Consider the following 20,789-nt stretch of genomic DNA (forward strand, 5'->3'; position numbering starts at 1 on the left):
CACTCGGAGACATAAATCAGAATGAGTTTAGATTAGCGCGCGACCGCTTTCAGGTTCGGTTCACGAGACGGAGCGCCGCGCTCGTTGTCCTCCACGTGTCCCCAACAGCGGAGGTGACCCGCTGTGACGAAGAGTTAATCGAACCGAATGGGAGCGAACGGGGCCGCACAAAGACGAGCCGGTTTTGAAGAAGGATGCCGAGAGGAATGTGATTCCGGTGCCTCTCTGAGGCTGTGAGTCACAGGCAGCCGTTCAGCCCGGCAGCCGAAGACAGTCGCTTAGTTTGATGTTAACTTGTTTCTCCTCCGGCGGCGGCTGTCACCTCTTGGTATGCCTGTGTAGCGGGAGCTCAGATCAGTGGGGTATCTGAGGGCCTGTCGTTCTGCTCTCCATCACAGCCGCCGCAGCTTTGCTCCAGGACACAGGTAGCAAAGCTGTGGCGCTAACTGAATGCTAGGAGATTTATGTAGCTGGCAGCGCCGGTTGCTGATACGGCTTGGCGGCAGGCTCGCTCCCTTATACCTTCTTTGTCAGTTTTTTTTTTGTCAAATATAAACATGCGGATAGCTTAGCACTGAGGTCGGTTGCTCTTTCTCGTCTTTCGGCCTCCGGACAGCGAGAGGCGCTGCAGGAAATGTCCGTCACACGTGAAAATACGCAAGAAAAGCAAATAAAAAGTGCAATGTGTTGTCGGAAATTTGCAGTTTTTCTGTCGCTCTAAGCAAACGGCAGCAGTTCCAGCATTAAATTAACCCATGACTTTAAGGTGTTTGTGTTTCACAATCTTAACCAACTAACCAACCTTTTCCACTTCATTTCGCGTTATATCACGTATCATCTGTCCTCACTTATTAGCCCCCACACTGTGAAGGCTTTTCTTTCTTTCTGGGGTCCAAGTACTCAAGCATTATGTTTCTTTTAAACGTAATATAATACAGTCATCACAATTAAAACTTAACCAAATAAAAGAAAAAAACGCCTGAGATAAAACGGGAAATCATCCCTGAAATTGTTGAAACAAAACAGAAACAACAAAAAATAGTCCATTCTGCACACTCAGAATTTCAGAATAGACCGACTTCCTTACTAACCACTGCTTCTCTTAATTTCTTTTTGTCGCTCATCATATTTGCCTATCATAGTTAAATGTTGCCTCTATAAACTGTATTTCTCTTGAGTGCATATCTGGTGAAATGTCCGTCCCAGCCACGTCTGCTTCGTTTGAAGTAGGGCACAGAGGACACATTTGACCACTAACCACCCGAGACTTGAATCAGATGGTATTGTGGCTTTTCTTAGCCGCGTCTCTCCTAGCCATTTTACCGGCGCAAGCTGTGCATCACTGCTAGGCCGGTGAATCAGATAGCTGGTAGTCGCCGGGACGCCGTTCCTGGCGGCCACATTGCCAGGGCGAGCCGCGTATCATGGCCAGTTGATCGGCCGAGCTGGCTGTCGGGGACAAGCGGCGTCTCTCTGCATTAGCGCCGCTTCCCGTCCGGGCGGAGCCGACGGCGGCCGGCTCACACATGGCCGACCCGGGGCCGGTGGTGATGGGCTCAGATGATCAGCTGAGGGCTCTGCCGGTTGAGTCAGAGGTGATTGCGACTGGCCTTGAGTGATGACTGTCGGAGCCGGGGCGTCTGGTGGCTCGCTAATGAGCTGAGACAAACACACTCACTGAGGAAGAACTCGAAAGTATCTCAATATGACTTTAAGAAAGTCAACGTTTTGGCCTTTGTTTGCTTTCAAATCGACTGAACGCTGTTGTGTTTCTTTGCTGCAGGAAGCTGCACGTTCGATGACGGCTTCTCTCAGTGCGACTACCAACAAGACCCTTACGATGACTTCGACTGGACGCACATCAACACCCAGGAAGTGCCGTACGTCTCACCGGACCTGCCGCAAGGTGAGCTCCATGTCCACCCATCCTTCAATCCTCCTCCAACACATCACACTGAGGAAGACTGTCCCGATGGGTCGGCAGCAGATTCAGCAAAGAGACATTTCTTCTCTTCCGACTGGCTCAGCAGATTTCATTTAAACGACTTTTCAAGACTCTAATAACCACAATTTATGTAACAGGTCAACAGATTTTTAGGGGAACTTTTTTTTTTCTTTAATTATTTCTTCTCCCATTATTCCATTACTCACTTCTCTGCAGATGTGCTGTATCTGTGGCCCTTTGGAAGGCCCCTAGGTTTGGATTTATTGGGCTAAAACCTCCTAAGAGTGTGCAGTAAAACGGTGCCTACATGTTGATGCGTGGGTGCTCTGCAGATTATATACTTTTATTTGGAAAGTTTAAGGACTTCGTAAATACAGGGCTTTTAATTTGAAGGAGTATTTACAGAGATATGTTGCTGTAGTTCTCCATCGACAATCCTACTCCTCTCCTCTCCTCTCCTCTCCTCTCCTCTCCTCTCCTCTCCTCTCCTCTCCTCTCCTCTCCTCTCCTCTCCTCTCCTCTCCTCTCCTCCTTTAATCAGTTGTGTTTTTTTCTACATGATGATGATGAAGGGGAAATTAAATCTTTCTGCCTCAGGGCTGAGGGTCTAATTAACAGAATATGAGGTCATTAATCAACGACAGGGAACAGGGAAGGTTGCCTACTTTACAATGTTAAGAGCAAAAATGTTATAACGGTAACCAGCTACGCTGAAGTAGTTACTTGCTTCACGAGAATTAAAAACCACAGCGTGAGAATGTTGACTGGTTTGCTTGTCTCCACTTCTTTCCTTTCCTTTCCTTTCCTTTCCTTTCCTTTCCTTTCCTTTCCTTTCCTTTCCGCCCCCTCCCCTCCTCGGCCTCCCCCCTCTCTCTTCTTCCTTGTGGTAACAAAGATTATGACTTTGTTACCATGACAATGTAATGCAGTTATTTATCTCTCATGCTTATCATCATGACAACCCAGGCTCGCTGACATTTAGAGAAAGGTTCATTTGAACACCATCTCTTTGCAGATTTCACACACACACACACACACACACACACACACACACACACACACACACACACACACAGCTTTCCTTAACAGCGTGCGTTGCTGTCTTGCCGTACATGCGGTCTCGCATATATTTAAGCGGTGACACAAGACCGATGGTACCCAGCCAAAGTCTAAACATTTAGCGTTATTAATACCAAGTGGTGTCACTAAGCAGAGGGGGCAGAGTTGGCAGTTTGAAGGAGGTTAAATACCTCGCCCAAGAGTGCAGAGGTAGTAATGCCCGGAATTAGCATAGCATTAACGCCCCTAGAAGTGAGTGGAATGAGGAAACGGGGTGGGGGGGGGGCATGAGGACGGCGGGGCAGGTTAATGGTTTGGAGATGCTGGTTACTGCAGGGGAGGTTCACAGCCTCGCCTAAAGGTACGGGGAGCGTGAACTGACATTTGATGTGTTAATAATGCCAGCAGGGTGTGGAACAGTGGGGCAGGGGGATGGAGGAAAAGCAAAAAAAAAAAAAAAAAAAAAAGAGGTTGCTGGAGGGGATTACAGATAAACCACTTGGCTAGCTTTTCTGTTTGGAGGGAGTCGTAGGAAATGGCTGAGGGCTCGAGTTTGTAGCTTAAATGCCTTTCCTGGGGAAACTTTGTTATCAGTATTGTTTTCTCCCAACAATCGTAGCCACTAGAATTTTTGTAGTCTGGTCTCGCAGGCTTCAATCTCCCCGAGGCTGTGACGTGATTTAAAGGTTTTTCAGCTTTTGACCCCCAAAAACAAAAGGCTGGTTAGCGCCATTGTTTTAGGGAAGTTGTTAAGTGTATTTAGCGGCTAAAAGGCCCCTGGGACTGACTTTATTTTGTTGATTAGTAGCTCGGGGGGTTTATTTTGTCAGAGGTAGTGGCAGAAGAAAATTGAGTCATTTAGCAGCGGCTTAATGCAGAATCACTTTAGAGTCATTTCATAGCCAACAATTATACTTTTGTCCCTTATAGCCCGTATTGATTCGTCCCAGTTGCTAATCGCCATTTGTGCTTAAGGCAACATTGAGGGATGGTTTGGCAGTTATTGTAATGGAGATAAAAAACTCTTCTGTGTAATCTCTCCGGGGGTTGGTGCTGGCACCAGTGACCATGGCAGGGTCTGGATGCTATGCTGGCAATGTGCATTGTGCCAGTTGAACATTCATGGGCTGGGGCTCTGTGGCTCAGCGGACTAAAGCAGATACTCTTGACTCATAATGTTGTCAGCCAGTAGCACTCTAAGCCTATTTGGCATGCCATTCTCTCCATGTTTCTCCCTTTCCTCTCGTTGTCTGCTGCGCTCTAATAAGGGAGGAGAAAAAAGAAAAAGAAAGAAAAAAAAAAGCTATTAAAAACTGCAACAGAGCCGACCTCTTGTCCACCGCTGGGTGTTTTAATAAAGACAGAATAATGATGAATACGGCAGCTACGCTTTAACAGCCTTATAATATCGATTTAATTAATCATCCTCTTCAAGTTAACCTCTAAGCTTCACAAAACAAGTTTGTTGAATTGTGTTTTGAAACATGGGTCTTCAACAGAGCGACCCCTATGGGTTGCGCGGAGGTACTGCAGGCGAGGTTGGTCGCAAAATCTTTGGTTGATTAGACATTTTTATATATTTTTTTAAATTTCTTTAAATGCACATTAACATGAATCCACTATATTTCAGTAAAAGGGATAAACGGAGGCAGAAGACGTTATCTTTCAGTCAGCAGTACACGTTAGGCCACGCCCTTGCCGCTGCTGAGCCAATCACGAGGCTGCATATTACACGCTGAAAAATATATTTTTTTAAAAATTATATTTGAAACTGTGTGTTATTTGAATAGCTTAACATTGAACACAGAATAATAATAATAATGTATATTTATAATTAGCACTAGGCTGAGTTTAATATAATAAGTAGGGGGTCCCTACTTAATCTATCCATCTGTTTTAAAATATTCTCTCAGAAGAAAAGTTTAAATTTTAGATCGATCCGTGAATCATTCAGATTCAGAAGGTTGTTTATTTGTTTTAAAGATGACAGTATGATTGCTTGATTTGTATGAAAAAATTCACAGTACTTGGTGGTCGATTACATTTTCATTGTCTGATATAATGGTAAATTGAAACCTGCTTCACAAAATCTGCTGTTTTCTTAAATTAATAAATAACGCAGAGGCAACAAAGGAATCAAAGGGCTTTTATAGAGAAATCCGAAATTAAATTTAACAATTAGAACAAATATTAAGCAAAGAAATTCAATAATAATGGCAATGTAAAATATTTAATGTAAATGTAAACATGGGATGAAGAGAAATGATTGGCCAGTAGCTTTGAAATCCTTGAATGTGCCCTCATCCAGTGCAAGTTTATTTAAAGAAAAATACTCTGGTCCCGTAAGTTACGCGGTCTCCCTTCTTGCCAGCGTCCCACGGTGGAATATTAACTCCGCGCAGTTGCCCGTCGTTCTGCATCCCACGCAGTTTGACCGTCACTTTAAAACGCTAAAAATGAATCTGCCCCCGTCGGCTGCTACTCCACCAGCGAGCTGGCATTGTTTCGCCGAAAGAACACCGTCCCTCCGTCTGCCACGCTGCTGTCGTCGTGACATATCTGGGTCTTAAGGCTGTCACGGCGGTGTATTTTTAGCCTCACGGTTACATTGTGTAATCATTCTATTAGCGGCCATTTTGGACGTTTGGCAGTTGAGGGACGACGTCAGCCATTTTGGAAGTGGGCAGACTTTAGGTGTCAGATGTTCTTGGCATCACAGGGTCTGCTCCCTTTCAGTATCAGCTTCTAGTCCTCTCAGGATTTTATTACTCTAATTACGCTATTTCTGTTCCAGATCGGGTGTTATTATTATGTTGTTATTTTGTCACGGACTATTATTGCCAATTATGTCAGAAACAAATTAATAATTGGTACCTGCGTTAAACCCTTGCTGGATTTTGCAGCCTGCAGCGTTATACTGTATTTTTCACTGTTGTGTGTGTGTGTTTTTGACATATCTGGGTCTCTGACTGATAGGAGTATTTTTAGCCGGGCACATCATCTTGGCAGCCATCTTTTTTCTCATGTCACCATCTTAGCACCGGAGCCAGAAATGAAGGAGCAGGAGTGGCGTCCATCATGTGTTTCGTTTTAGATTACGGCGTTGGGAGGCAGAGGGAGTGTGTTGGCCTTGTTTCGCTTCCTGTCCGTCTGGCTCCAGTCCAGTTTGGATATAGTCGTTTTGTGTCTTGTTGGTGACATTCAGAAAGATTACACAGTCCTACCTCTTTTTTTTTTTTTTTTTTTTTGTGTCTGGCATTGGGTAGTAATGATGGAGAAAGAGAGGAAATGAAGAGAAAAGAAGATGGGAACAATAACTAGCGTGGTGAAAGGCCGATGTGTGTGTGTGTGTGTTTGTTTTTGTGTGTGTGCATCAGTTTAAAGCCTCTATTCTGCAGAGAAATGAGTTTTCCCACGGTAGATTAGCTAAACAATAACAGATAATCACCATTGTCCCTCGGCCCGTTCTGCAGTATATAACGTCTATGGTGTAATGTGCAAATAGAATTAACCAGTTTCTGTTTAGGCACTTTATATAGGATATTATTGTTTTGCATTTTATTCAATCGAGCAGCTCTATTGTATTCCATGTTTGAGAATTAAAAAAAAAAATCGTGTTATTTTCATTGTTATTTTTAATCCTTCTTAAACCAGTGGTGCTTAGAAATATCAGGAGGCATTAAAACAATACCGAGCACAATATCCCGCAGGCCATAGTGTCATCGTATGCATTTCATATTTCACCTTTTGTCCAACAAAACAACACAAAACTCACATCTGAGAGGCTGAAACTAGTATTTATTCATCTTTTTTTACTTAATAACTGACTAATCACTAACAAAAACTGATTGATAGTTTAATCAATGGCGCCATGAGCTAGTTTCTCTCAGTTTGTGATGAGCTAATGTGAGATTAAATGTCAAGCAGGGAAGGATCGCAATTTATCATAGCGTATCACTTCAGTCCGGCAACATCTGCTTGAGGTCTGAGTTGATTACCAGAACATCTGGATGGGCAGAATGGCCGTCCTGCCGCTACGTTATTCCCCGCTACAGAAGAAGTAAAAGCAAGTGAGTGTACAACACGACTGGCTAGGTGCAGGTAGTGATATATTGCAATGGGTTGGATGTTCCCTCCCTTGAGAAGAATCTTCACTTCTGTATATTCACCAATCAGGCATAACATTATGACCACCGACCGGAGAAGTGAATAACATTCAAACCATCTTTGTGACAATTTAGTGTTGTGCTAGGAAACTTTTTGTACTAGAATTCATTCATGTGGATGTTACTTCGACATGTAGCACCCACCTAGACCAGACCAGACACCCCCACCCCATAAAACAAAAAAAAAAGCATGAAAAACAGCACAAGGTGTTGACCCGGCCTTCAAATTCACTAGATCCCAAACTGATCATAGTATGTGTGAGATGATCCACTTAGTCCCTGCAGCTCAACCCATAGGACCTAAAGAGTTTTCTGATGACTCACAACTGTTTTGGCACAACAGAGACCTACACAACATTAGGAAGGTGGTCATATTATTATAGATGTCATAAATCAGAAAAACAACTGAGAAAAGACTCTCTCGTAGGTTTAATAGTCGTTCCAAAGCTGTAATTTACTTTAGGCCTTTACTGGCTCTTCTAAGCTACACAGATCAATCCCTTTGTTCACGTAGGTGCATGTAACACGCCATGGGCACACAGCCCACTCTCTGGTAAGCGTAGTCATAACGCTCACTCTGTCTACACACACTAACTACCTCCACAGAGGCCACCGTTGCATGTGGTGCACAAGCACAAACACGGAAATAAATGAGCTGATTCATGGGTCTTTTTTAATGTAATTTAATTTAATTTAATCTGCGGTCAGATTCACAAAAAGCTCAGTCAAGTCAAGCCACCTCTCCTTCCTCCGCCTTCAGGTTCCTACATGTACGTGGACGTCTCTCAGTACGACATCGGCGAGAAGGCCAGGTTTCAGCTGCCCGTCATGAAGGAGAACGACACCCACTGCATCGACTTCAACTATCTCCTCAGCAGTCCTGACGGCTCCAGCCCCGGCACCCTCAACGTCCTGGTGAAGGTACTGAGCACACGCTCAGCGAGAGAGACGTTAGAAATAACGTAGTTTATTTGTCTTCGTGACAGTCCCCCAAACAAAATGATTCGAGGCCAAATATATTTCGTTTAGCCCGTCCGCACTTTACATCCTCTTAGCCTTGGTTTAATATTACACAGCTCAAGCTGCATTGCTTTATTTAAAATTTAAGCGCTTTGTTTGTCACGGTGGCAGATGGTGACCAGAGCCTCTTCGGTTAAAACAAAACAGGATTTATGGGAAAATGTGCTTTTGATTTTCTGAAATATTACCACCGCAGAAATTCAATGCAGGGGCTCCTAATTGAGTTCATTTTGCAATATAACACAGACTCTCGAGAAAACAAACATTCGCCTCAACTGGAAGGAACTTTAATGTTGATATTATGTTGTTTTGTCGAACATGTATCTTCAAGTCATCATTTTTCTTGCACTTTTGTTCTGGTTTTCAGTGTCGTCAAACAAAAAAAACAGAATTTCTAGACATATAATAAGATAAAATATCTTGATGTGATGTGATGATGTGTCTTGCAATTATCGCCATCTTTCTTTGATTTGGTCTTTAATGAGTGAACCAGGAAAGGCTTTTAAAGCTGAACTTACACTGTCTCCTGTGTTATTTCTAGGTAAACAAGGGTCCTCTGGCCAACCCCATATGGAACGTGACATCCTACACCGGTAAAGACTTCCTTCACCTCGCGGTCTCATTTAATTCACTTCTTCTGACTGTGTTTGGATTTCATTTGCGTATGTTGACTCTGATGCTGTCGTTATCAGGTAAAGACTGGCTCAGGGCCGAGCTCGCCGTCTCCACCTTTTGGCCTAACGAATATCAGGTAAACGTCTAAATAACAACCGACGGCTCCGTACATTTTTTTTTTTTTTTTTTAACCAGTGCTGATGTGAATCTAGGCACACGTGCACAAACAAAGGCGACCACATGTGCATGCTGTGAGGCAGGCGACTGATTTATTAGTGTTGACTGAGGCTCAGGAGGTGACGATTAGGCTAGAAAGACACTTAGAGAGCGTGTTTGCGCGCACATGTGTTCGCATGCATGTGCGTGCGTCACCGCGCCGGACGACGACGACGACGACTTCGCTGTCACCGCTTGTGTTTTTTAACGAGTTCCCGTTTGACCCGACCTGAACGTTAGTAGTCGGTTTAAGCTCCGAACTTATCTTTTTCTCCTTTCTTAATTTATATTCGTCAACATAGTCTGCGTTTGTGCGCTGGCTGGTGTTGACAGATGCGTGCGTGTCCCCGGATAGCCTGTCTGTGACTGTTCTCGCGGCCTCGGATCATATAAACACACACTGCTTGGGGAATACATAATATTACTATAAGGCAAAGTGTGAAAGCATCATCCAAATGGCCCATCTGGAGCCCAGTCCCCCTCGGTGACGATGGGGGGGGAGATCACCGGCATGAAACTCGTGTGTCAACATGTTTTAATTGAACATAATCATCCTGGTTTGCCGAAGCTTATGTACTGTAGTTTTTTTTTTTTTTTTTTTCAGGCTGTGAAGCAGGTTATTGGATTTGAGGTTATGAAGCAATTTCTTTTCATGTTCCAACATGCTTCTGTGTTAGCACTTTAGCTTGAGTTGTAATGAGAACGCTTTCATCGGGGGGAAAGACTTGACACATGGAGACATAACACACTGACACAGGAACAGGATGCAGACACAAAATGCACACATGCCCGAACAGCTACGTTTAAGAAAAGCTTTTAATGACTGTTTTCGACTTTTGAGTTAAAACCTCAGCTTTGTTTTCGTGACTCCAGACTTCAATGCAGTTTGATTTGTTTGTAGCTGCAGCGCAGATGGTATAAAGACGGGAAAGAGGGAAACAGCTTCTCAAAAGTCCCCCAAGGTGACTGTACATAAATATGGACTAGGCCATAGGTCTTAAACAGCCTGTTTTTGAGGTCCAGAGGGGTCGCAAAATATTTGGTTGATTAGACATTTTTCTGCATATTTTTTTTAATTTTGCCCCACAGATTTAAATTTCTTTAAATACACATTAACATGACGCCGACATACTTTAGTGAAGGGATAAATGGAGGCAGAAGACGATGTCTTCCAGTAAACACTTCACTCATTCAGCGATACAGGAGCTGTCTCAACACCGCACAGTTTGACGCAGAGCGCCACACTAGCCGAGACCTGTCAATCTAAGCCTCCTGTACATATTAGGCCCCGCCCCTTACACACAAGGCTGAATATTACACACTGACTCTGTCAGGTGCCCCCCACAATTGGCCGAGAGCCTATTCAGTCCCCAGGTGAAATCACGCTGCAATATTAGCAGGAGAGAAGGTAACAGTGTAGCTCACTTCCATCAGCCAACTACTGAATAACAAAAATATTAATATTTTGAATGCAAAATGATAATAATAATGTACATTTATAAATAGCACTAGGCCCAATTTGATATAGAACACATATAGTAGGTAGGGGGGCCCCTACTTAATCTCTCCATCAAAACATTGAAGACCAATGGAATAGGCAATTAAATATTAATTGAAATAAAATGCACCAAAATTTGCTGGTCCAAACATTTCAAAGAAGAATAAATATTTAAAGTTTTAGATTGTTGATCCAGCAAAACAATAAATTTCCCGCTGGCATTGATTTTTTCATACTTTCTACTTTTTTAATATTTCATAGGCTAAACAATTGATTAAGAAAGTAAATAGCAGGTAAATGAATTATTAGTGGCCTGTCTGGATATGAGACACTCGTGAAGTTTTCTGCTGTTTCTCACCACTCTAACATACATCACCTGAAGTCTTGGTTCTTATAAGTATGTGTGCAGAGAGCCTAAAACCAATTTACATTTAACAGGATTCAAAAAAAAAAAAAAAAAAATCCCCTCCCTGCAGCTTTAAGCATATTTGGTTTGGTGCCCTCACATCAATACATCAGAGTGATATATATGCAGTGGGATGATAAGAGGATGTATGCTATCGCCCCGACTCCTCTCTGGAGTGATGATATGTCAGTCCTTAGCCTTCAGCGTTTCACAGTCGCTTTGGCTGTGTGAGAACTTGTAAACACAACCTATAAATAATCCTGCTTCATAATTCCCAGATCAGTCAGTCGGTGAGTGTTTGACACCTGTACGATCACATCGGACCAGAATCACATGCACAGATTTACACAACTGATAATGACATTCTACGAGGAGGTAAAATGTGCACAGACCTTAGACATTGGGGAAATAATGCAAGATCATTTCCTGAGCGGTCGATTCGAGAACAATTTAAAAAAAAAAAAAAAAACACCTTTGCTTTGACTTCTGGGAAACGTGACTAAGCTGTGACTGCACTGCCAGAAGACTTGGCTTCTGATTTGAAAATGACAAACCACAGATTCAGATCTAAAGTTTTAATCTATTACAGACCCCAAATGATAGAAATTAATTAGAAAGAACCATTCCATCTTGTGTAATCACAGTACAGCTGATGTTTTCTGTCAAATTCTGTCAACAAATTCAAACCAAAACACTCATTTGACCAAAAGCAACATGTGGAGCCAAACCCTAAGCCACGGTGTACAATGTATTCCACTCATTCACTGTGAATTCAAAAAGGACTAAAAGAAAAGCCCCGACTGCAAAAACTTTATTTAATTACGAGGGTTTATATATTTACTCTGTTTAACAAGAAACTCAACTGCACGACCCAAGGCACAGATGGTTGGTTAGAAAGTCTTAACTTGTTGAGTCAGGAGAAAAGCAAAATCCAAAAATCACAAGGAGCAGAGCAAAATAACTAAGCACACATGAAAACTGGCAAAGCAGCTTCAATGCCCGTTATACAACGAACTGAGGACGTCCTTGTTCGAAAAGGTTCAGGGGAAGAATCACCATTTGTTTTGGATGTCTGAGTACGATATTTTAAGTTGGTCCTTCAAGGAGGAGACTTATGTTTGAGACAGATTTATTGAAGAAACATTAAGGCAGAAAACGCTGTATCCCACATAAGTGTACAATTTTCCATTATGGTTTTTCTGGAAGAGTTGTCTGTTTACCTTTTTGTTGTTGTATGAGTTGATGGATGCATAAGATTTGTTCTTTTTCCTGCCATCTTTGAATTGTTTAAACGTTTACTGTATGGCATCTTGAACAAAAATGTGCATGACAATTAAATAAACCAACCAACCAGCCAACCTGTCAATCAATCTGATTGGTTGACAGCTACGTAACCTACGTAGTCTGGCTCGCTCTGTAAAACACCACCCAAACACTAGTCGGCGCTGCGTCTTTTTTCCCAGAAAGGGTTCATTTTTGTTTCTACTTCCTGCTTCACTTTCAATAATGATGAGTTGTACAAATTACAAAATGAATGAATGCTGAAGCAGGCAAAAATACTCCTCTACCAAATGGACAAACCACAGCTCTTGGTGGAGCGTAATCAGTTCCCAACGGAGCGATTCCAGACCCAAAAATGTTGCGGTTTTAGTGGGAAGCTTCCAAATTAGTAACTCGGACACACGCTTAAGGACTTGACGTGGGCATTTCTCACATTTAAACCTTTTGTACACATGTGCACGGAGAGGAAAAGAAAAAGTCGGCGGGTCCAATTATCTAAAAGAAACTCGATTATAAGAGTCGCCGGAGCGAGGTGGCTGTCAGACAGTCAGACAGACAGAGATGAAGGTATTAAAAGTCAGCTGATGTCTTTCTGCTGTGCTCTGCAGTGAGCTATGAGTGAAAGATGATAGGAGGGAGAGACAAGATAGATTGGTAGGGGAGGGAGGCCGAGAGGGGGGGGGAGCGTGTGACAAGCAGGAGATGATAAGCTATGGGTAAACAGTTCACGGCAGATTTCCTATTACAGGTGATGAATGACAACAACGGCTCACCCCCTTGCTCCTTCTCCCTCTGCCTCTCGTTTTGATGGCTACCTCATCCTCATCCTCCTCCTCCCTCTTCCTCCCCCCCTGTTCATACAGTGCTCCTTTCTGAGCAAACACTGTTAGAAAACAGAGAGACGGGGGAAAGAGAAATTAGAGCGGGGGGGGCGGGGGGACGGTTAGAAAGGTGTGACGATGGAACAAATAGAGTGAAGGGGCGAGGAGGCGGGGAAGAAGGGGTCTTTATTCACATCCGCGGTTAATGAAGTGGAGGGAGAGTGGAGCACCTGTTGACTGAAACGTTACGATTCCACTCAAAATATACGACCAGCGCGCGGTCTCACGGACTTCGCTCGTCTCACCGCTCGCCTAGAAGCTTCCAGACGTTTAATCTGCTTGAGATTTGAATGACGGCGAGCCCAAACCTTGACCTGTCGGTGGCACCGGAGGAAATTAGGAGTCGTCCTCTGGGGAATGTGGCATGCTATAAATTTTCATACAGATATCTGTAGAATTTATAGCATGCCACCACGGCTAAAATAACCCATTTCCACGTGTAACATTTGTAATTTTCACAATTTAAAAAGACATAAGTGTTGCACTTATATATATATTTATATATATATTATATTCCCCCACAAATTTAAGTTTCTTTAAATAGACTTTAACATGAATCCAACATATTTTAGTAAAGGGATAAATGGAGGCAGAAGACGCCATTCAGAGCCCCACCCTAGACCTGTCAATCTAAGCTTCCTGCACACAGTAGGCCCCGCCCCTATTGCTACTGAGCCAATCACGAGGCTGCATATTGCACACTTCATATATACAGTTATATATATGCTTATGTCAGGTATGTTTATGTTTAGAGCAGTTGCACAGTCATCCTACTGTTGCATGTTTGAAATAAAACAAAAATAATAATATATGAACCTGTGCACTATTTGAATAAGTTGATATTGGATGCAAAATGATAATAATAATGTATATGTATATATAGCACTAGGCTGAATAGTTTTCTATAGAACACATGTAGTAGGTATTGGGCCTGAAAAAGGTTGAAGACCCCTGTTTTGCAGCATAAAGAAACGAGTTGGACGAGATGAGTCGAGAGAGGAGGAAAGTAAGGAAAGTAAAATAAAGGGAAAGAAGTCGGAAACCCTCGGGAATGAAAAACAAACAGATAGGATCCCACCCCTTCACTCCCTGCCTCACCAGCCCCAGCTTTCATTACTTATTATCGTTTCTGCGGAAGCCATTTTATGTGTACCGAAGGAGATTACTATGATCCAACGGGAAGTATTTCATTTATCCTTCCCCGCCGCGTCGGCCAGAATGTATAAATCCAGCAGCAGTTGAGATGGCTGCGATGTATTTGTCCAGATTTATGCACACCGCCAGCAGCTGTCAACCCTCTCAGTGGATCCTCCACCAATTTAAACCACGGCCGTCTCACTCTGCATCTAAACTTGGAGTGCATCTAAACACTTTTGTGATCTGGTAATGGGGCCTAAAAGTGTTTATTTAACCGTTGCGCGTCGTTGTTGTTTTTGCAGTTGTTGGTATTTAATATGCATCATCCATTAAACACACTTTACACACTCAGCAGATTTGAACAAATTCAACTTCTAACGAAAAACAAAGATAGTTTTAAAGATAGATGTTGGGTTTTGCGTCTGTTAGTGTCTCTAATGTCAGTAATTGGTAAATTCTTCTTTTCCTCAGGTCATATTTGAAGCAGAGGTTTCGGACAGCAAAGCCGGCTTCATCGCCATCGACGACATTCAGGTGCTCAGCTACCCATGCGGTGAGTCATTAGCATGCCAGCAATTAGTCCTAGTTCGCTGAGTAGACGCTGATAGCTTTGGCCACTAATTAGACTGTACCTGGGATGGTTTCTGTTGCAGTCGAACGGGTAGATAAGTGGGAAGGTGACACGGGGAGAGACGGGGAGAGGAGGCGAGGGGATGGGATGCGGCGGGAGGAAAGAAAGACGAGCCGTAGAGGAAGATGAGAGAACTTTAAAAAAAAAAAAAAAAAAAGGGGGGGGGAGAGATTGCGAGGAGAAAGAAGAGAGAGTAGGAGAGAGTGAAGCGGGAAATGAGACAGTATTAGGGCAATCATGGAGAGAGAAGATTCTGACCACTCAGCATTTTCTCTCTTTAACCCGCACACACACACACACACACACACAGAGAGAGTGAACAGTAGCTGTCTTGTCTCTGTACTGACAGGAAAGAGATGAGGGCTGCGATCCATTTTAAAATTCTCACTACGTCTCAAGTCTTCTTCTTCTTCTTCTTCTCTCCTTCGCTTGAGTGTTTCCTCACCGCTGGAGGCAAAAAAAAAAAAAAGAGAGAAAGAAGGAGTTGTGACGACAAAACTGTTACCGTTAACGGAAAGGTCTGTTAATCTAAAGCCATAGGCATGTTCCAGGAGGGTCCTCGCGTTGGAAAAAGAAAGCTATTACAACTCCTTTTAGTCATCCGTCTAGCAGCAGCAGCAGCAGCACTGTGAAATCCTCCAGGTCTGTTCTGTTTCCTAATGGATTCTATTGATTAGAAGTCATAAAAATAAACTGTCTTCTGCCAGCCAGTGCGCAGCGTGTGAGGTCCCGGCATCCCAGCGGCCCCCGTCTTTGTCGGAAGTTGTCAATATGACATTTCTAGACCTCGACCAGAAATCTTGGAAAACATAAAAAGAGGAACCCCAAGTCTTTTAAAGGCAGAGCAGCGGGACTCTTAATAGGAAGGAGCAAGTATTTGAAAAGGAATTAGTACTTAGTCTCCACAGTGGAAGCATTCATTCTCACAGCTGCATTTCTGGACACACAGGTTTGTGTGTGTGCGTGTGTGCGTTTGCATGAATGCATGTGTGCGTGTGTGTGTGTGTGTCTGCTTTTTCCCTCACCACAGGAGTCGCTATCTATGATTGCAATCGCATCCCCAGAATGAAAATGTCACAACAGAACTGCATCTTCAGGCTCCACGAGGCTTATTTCATATCTTTGCATGGTAGTTAAGAGGCTGTGTGAATCACATTACACTATATGTGCTGGCAATTCACCACTGTTCTCTGTTTTTTTCTGTGAGCCGAGCGAAAGAAAAGTAAAATCTAATTGCGGTGATAATGAACGTGGGATAACGCCGCGTCCTGACATGTGATAACCTGACTTGTTTGTCACCCGGTTCCCAAGTGGGAAACGTTTAACGGCGCGAGCGGTTTCTATGAATTAAATCTGATTGTTTTTGTTTTTGTGTAGATAAGTCCCCTCATTTCCTGCGCCTCGGGGACGTGGAGGTGAACGCCGGACAGAACGCCACGTTTCAGTGCATCGCCACAGGACGCGACACCAACAATAAGCTCTGGCTGCAGGTACAGTCGCACACGCAAAAATTCACATTCACGTGTTAGTTTTATGTTATGTGACGAACTTGCCTTCTATAGGAGGGGTGGATTAAACCATCTGCATCCAAACACAACAGACATCAAATGTATAAGATGTTTCTTTTTCTCATTCTATTACAGAAATGACTGAAATCCCAAACATTTAAACCACTGACTGACAAATTAAGTTCATTCTGCTCGACTATCTTTAATGAGTTTGTTTACGCAAATTTAAAACATATTTCTGAATAAGAAAATGTGTTATTTGGGTGAGGCAGCCCTTTAATACGATACTGTCTGATTTGATCACTTTTAAATCTGGTGTTGATTAACGTCCAAGTGTAGACACACAGATAACACAAAGAGAGGAAACAGAACTCAACATGCCTCCGTAAAGACACTGGTGGTATGTCCAGTGTCATCCATGCACACACACACACACACACACGCACACAGAGTGTGACTCCAGGCCATACATCCAGCAGCTAACATGATTAAGAGTTTAATAGCTGCTGATTTCATTACAGCTCTATTGTAGTCATGACCTCCAAACCTGCTGTCAGTGAGGCAGAGGTTTGTGTGTGTGTGTCTGTGTGTGTGTCTGTGCACATGTGTGGTCCACTACTGACCTTGAGCAAGGCATTCAACTGTCCACAGCCTCTGCAGCACCTGATCTCTGTCTGTCTCTGTTTTTTTCTGTGACTCAGAGGAGAAACGGGGAAGACATTCCCGTGGCCCTGACCAAAAACATCAACCACAGACGCTTCGCCGCCTCCTTCCACCTCAAAGAAGTCACTAATCAGGATCAAGATCTGTATCGCTGCGTCACCCAATCAGAGCGCGGCTCCGGGGTGTCTAACTTTGCGGGTCTTATCGTCAGAGGTGAGGATTATAAATATATATATATATTTATTTATATATATTCTCAAGGTTGTTTGATTGATTTCCTGTCAGCTCTGTGGTTCTTTGTGTTGTTCCCTGTTTGCAGCTCTGATTTTTTTTATTTTTTTTATTTTCTATCAGATGGTTTGAAGATTATTTTTTACAGATTTAGCAGGAAGCTATTAGAGCAAAGATGGCTCAGTGTTTTTGGAGGTCATCTCAGTTACCTTCTGTGCCGTCTGAGCATTCTGCCGTCACACAGCACATACGTACATCTCATTTTTAAAACAAAGAGGGTCACCAGAGTCAAAGACCGAGATGGGCAGCAGGCTTCAGCCAATCATCAGATTTCACCAGCCAATTGTTCGTAGCTGATTTTATTAGCTGGCGCTGGCTTGCTAAGCGACTTTTGCTTCGTGATTTCGTGAAAAAAAAATTGCGTCTCCTCATTGGACGCACAGAAATGTCGTGCACCGTCTGGTAAATACAGAGTGAGTTAAGGACACAGCCTGAAGCTGCAACAGTCCAGCTGATGATCCATGTACAGTCTCATTATTTGTGTCTCCCAGCGTAGATAGGATAGTAAGTAGTGTTTCCACTGTTAAAGGAGAAAAAAGATTTAACGCTATCTGCAAGAAACATGGCCGTAAACTTAGCCAATATTTTATTTAGTTACTTAGAAAGGACACTAATCAACTTAATAGTGAATGTGCCAGTGTTAGCCAGCTGGCTAATTTTCAGCTGTGGTCCTTTTAGCATGTCATGCTATCTTTATCAGGATTTGACTAATTTGTGTTGATGTTTTTATTTATTCAAAAAGGACGTTGCACATTAATCAGCTTCATAGTGAATGTGACAGTGTTAGCCAGCTGGCTAAGTTTCAGCTGTAGTCCTTTTGGTAAGATGTTTTAAGAACCATTATCATATCAAAGTTGTTAAAATTGCTTAGCCAAAGGAGTCATTCATCACTAAAAACCAGGCATTAGCCACTAGGCTAGCTCAAAGGCTAGCTCAAACCTAAAACAAACACAACAGCAGTAAAGTACTGTTTGTGTTAACTCTTTGGTTCATAGAGAAACACTAGGTTAGTTACTACTATGTCACAAGGCAGTAAGACATGCTAACATTAGCACAACAAACACACAATTCAATTAATTTAATTAGTTTTTCTCAGTTTTTCTGGTTCTAGAGGCGCTAATATGAGACGCAACCCTCCAAAGTCTTATTTATTTATTTATTTATTAGTACTTAAATGAAAGAGAATGCTGAACAGATCAATATAATAACAAAGCGTACATTAAGATTTAACAGTACATTAAGAGAAAAATCTGAAGTTTGAGAAAGGAATGTGCAGGAGGAACCAAAAAACCCACAGAGGCTTGTGAGGTGGCTCTCAACGACAATTCAGCATAATTAATTATGAATATAATGGAAGAGGATGGATTTTGCAATACACATTTATTAACACTGGTACCGTTTCTAATGTAAGGAGCTGCAGTAATGAGGAACCCTGTATCTAACAGGAAATTATGACGAAGTGAAATCAGGATGGAGATTATTTGCTGACCGTGTATTGGGACGATGTATGTGGGAATTGAACTGAAATGTAGAGTGAAAACAAAAATATACAAATCCAGTATCAGCACTGCTGCATCCTAACGCACAACACACACACACTCCCCGCTCTGCATCTTCTCATCTGCATCTGGACGATCGCTGCTCGTCTTCGTGTGTCTTATTGGCTCTTCCATTATTCCCTTGACCCAGTTACACACGTGCGGCGTCACGACGAACTTTGTGTAACTTTTGGAAAGTCAAACCTGATGCACATCCGCGTGTCTGACTTATAAAACTCAATATATATATATACTAATGAGGAGAGTTCATGTTGAGTGTATGTAGATATGAGTTTGCCAGGCTTGTGTTTGAATGTGTGCGTGCACATGCTCTCTCTGAGTGTGTGTGTGTGTGTGTGTGTGTGTGTGTGTGGGTGGGTGCTTGAATGAACTAGCTCCATTGTCGTCTGTGTGCACACGCGGGTGTGGACCCTGTGTGTGTGTGTGTGTGTGTGTGTGTGCTCCAGCTGTCATGTGCATCTGACATGTGGTTAATAAGGTGTCACCAATGTGTGTTTGAGATGGGATTCTTTATTCATTCACATCCAATAGCTTACATATTCAATTCATCTCCCAGAGTGAGAGGGAGGAGGAGGGCAGAGAGGGGAGGAGGGGTGGGGGGGGAGAGAAGGCGGAAAAGATTCAGAAAGACTGATACGGGAGTGACAGAAAGGAGAGGAGGAGGAGGAGGGGGAGGAGGGAGGGGGTGAGCAAAGAGGGGAGTGGGAGACGGTGGAGAAAAGTTAAATGTAAATAGTCAGCTCATTATCCGCAGAATATCCATATCAGAATCAGGAATATGTCTGAATATGTAAACAGCAGAGCCGGAGTCGTGTTTATTATTCTGCATAAGGGATGGCTGAGGAGAAAGAAGTGGAAAAATCAAAGCCGAGGCGAGCAACGTGAATATGAATATTTGATGGGCGATCTCGGTTAATGGAGCTCTTACACTGTCAACTGTCTGCGTCGCTGGACACGAACCCGCGCCAGGAACACATAGACGTGTTTCTCCTCCGGTCAAGAAAATTTGCCAGTTTGAGAGACGTATTTTTTTCTTTTTCCTGTTTCCCCTCTCTAGGACCTTGCTGATTTAGTAAGAATGCATAAGTAGGTAATGTTTATTTATTAAGAACACATTTTCTGAATATAAGGCGGCTGAGAAGATGGAGATGAGGAATCCTCGCAGCAGGAGACATGTGTCTAAACATGAATAGGACCAATCTACATATATGAAAATAGATTCCGGTTCAATAAGACGGGACGGACGGACGGAGGGAGGGAGGGATGGAGGGAGGGAGCCACATGTTTCATCGCCCGGCGTCAGTTTTGAAAAAGCAGATGCTTTCACAATCTGCGAAAGGGTGGAAGCTTTTTGGAGCTTTGAGGGATATTGGCGATTATGAATATTGATCTGGAGACTGGTTGTTAGAAAGAGATCACAATAAAAGAGGGAGCGCGTTTGAGTGTGTGGAACGAGAGGAGCCTCATGTTTATTTATAAGAAATATCAGATGGGAGATGAGAGCCAGAGAGAAATCAAAGAAACAGGGAATATGTTTATTTCTGCGAAAAAATAAAAAAAAAAGTGCGCTTGTTGGAGATTTGAAGCTCCTGCAGGACACTGACGGCCATGAATATGGACGGAGTTGCTAATGTTTTTACTTTTTTTTATATATATATATATATATTTATTTATGATCAGATTGAAGCTGGAGGCAGAGCAGAAGCAGGAGCGGGGTGGAGGAATATATGACGAACGGGGAAAAGGGGGAGAGGAAATCGTAACCGAAATATGAACCGTATACATTCAAATTGTTTGGCGGTGGGACACTAACCCAGGTTTCATCTTCAAAGCCCTGAAAAGTGGTCCGCTGGGGGATGTGAGATTGCCTCGGCGCAGGTACTCACAGGAAATGGTCTATTGATATTTATGAC

The 20,789-nt window shown here is 43.0% G+C and overlaps 1 protein-coding gene across 20 annotated transcripts in view; it reads left to right on the forward strand.

The window, feature by feature from the left end:
• ptprk (protein tyrosine phosphatase receptor type K) overlaps positions 1 to 20,789 on the forward strand; it is a 112,676-nt gene that overhangs the window by 43,371 nt on the left and 48,516 nt on the right. For all 20 annotated transcript variants that reach the window (XM_047574461.1, XM_047574466.1, XM_047574465.1 and 17 more), the window contains 7 exons: positions 1,784 to 1,906; positions 7,931 to 8,091; positions 8,732 to 8,783; positions 8,883 to 8,941; positions 14,696 to 14,777; positions 16,233 to 16,345; positions 17,065 to 17,239. In XM_047574461.1, coding sequence (XP_047430417.1) covers positions 1,784 to 1,906; positions 7,931 to 8,091; positions 8,732 to 8,783; positions 8,883 to 8,941; positions 14,696 to 14,777; positions 16,233 to 16,345; positions 17,065 to 17,239 — 765 coding nt within the window. The remainder of the gene's footprint in view (positions 1 to 1,783; positions 1,907 to 7,930; positions 8,092 to 8,731; positions 8,784 to 8,882; positions 8,942 to 14,695; positions 14,778 to 16,232; positions 16,346 to 17,064; positions 17,240 to 20,789) is intronic.

Source organism: Mugil cephalus, chromosome 21 (genome assembly GCF_022458985.1).
Source record: "Mugil cephalus isolate CIBA_MC_2020 chromosome 21, CIBA_Mcephalus_1.1, whole genome shotgun sequence".
Taxonomy (NCBI): domain Eukaryota; kingdom Metazoa; phylum Chordata; class Actinopteri; order Mugiliformes; family Mugilidae; genus Mugil; species Mugil cephalus.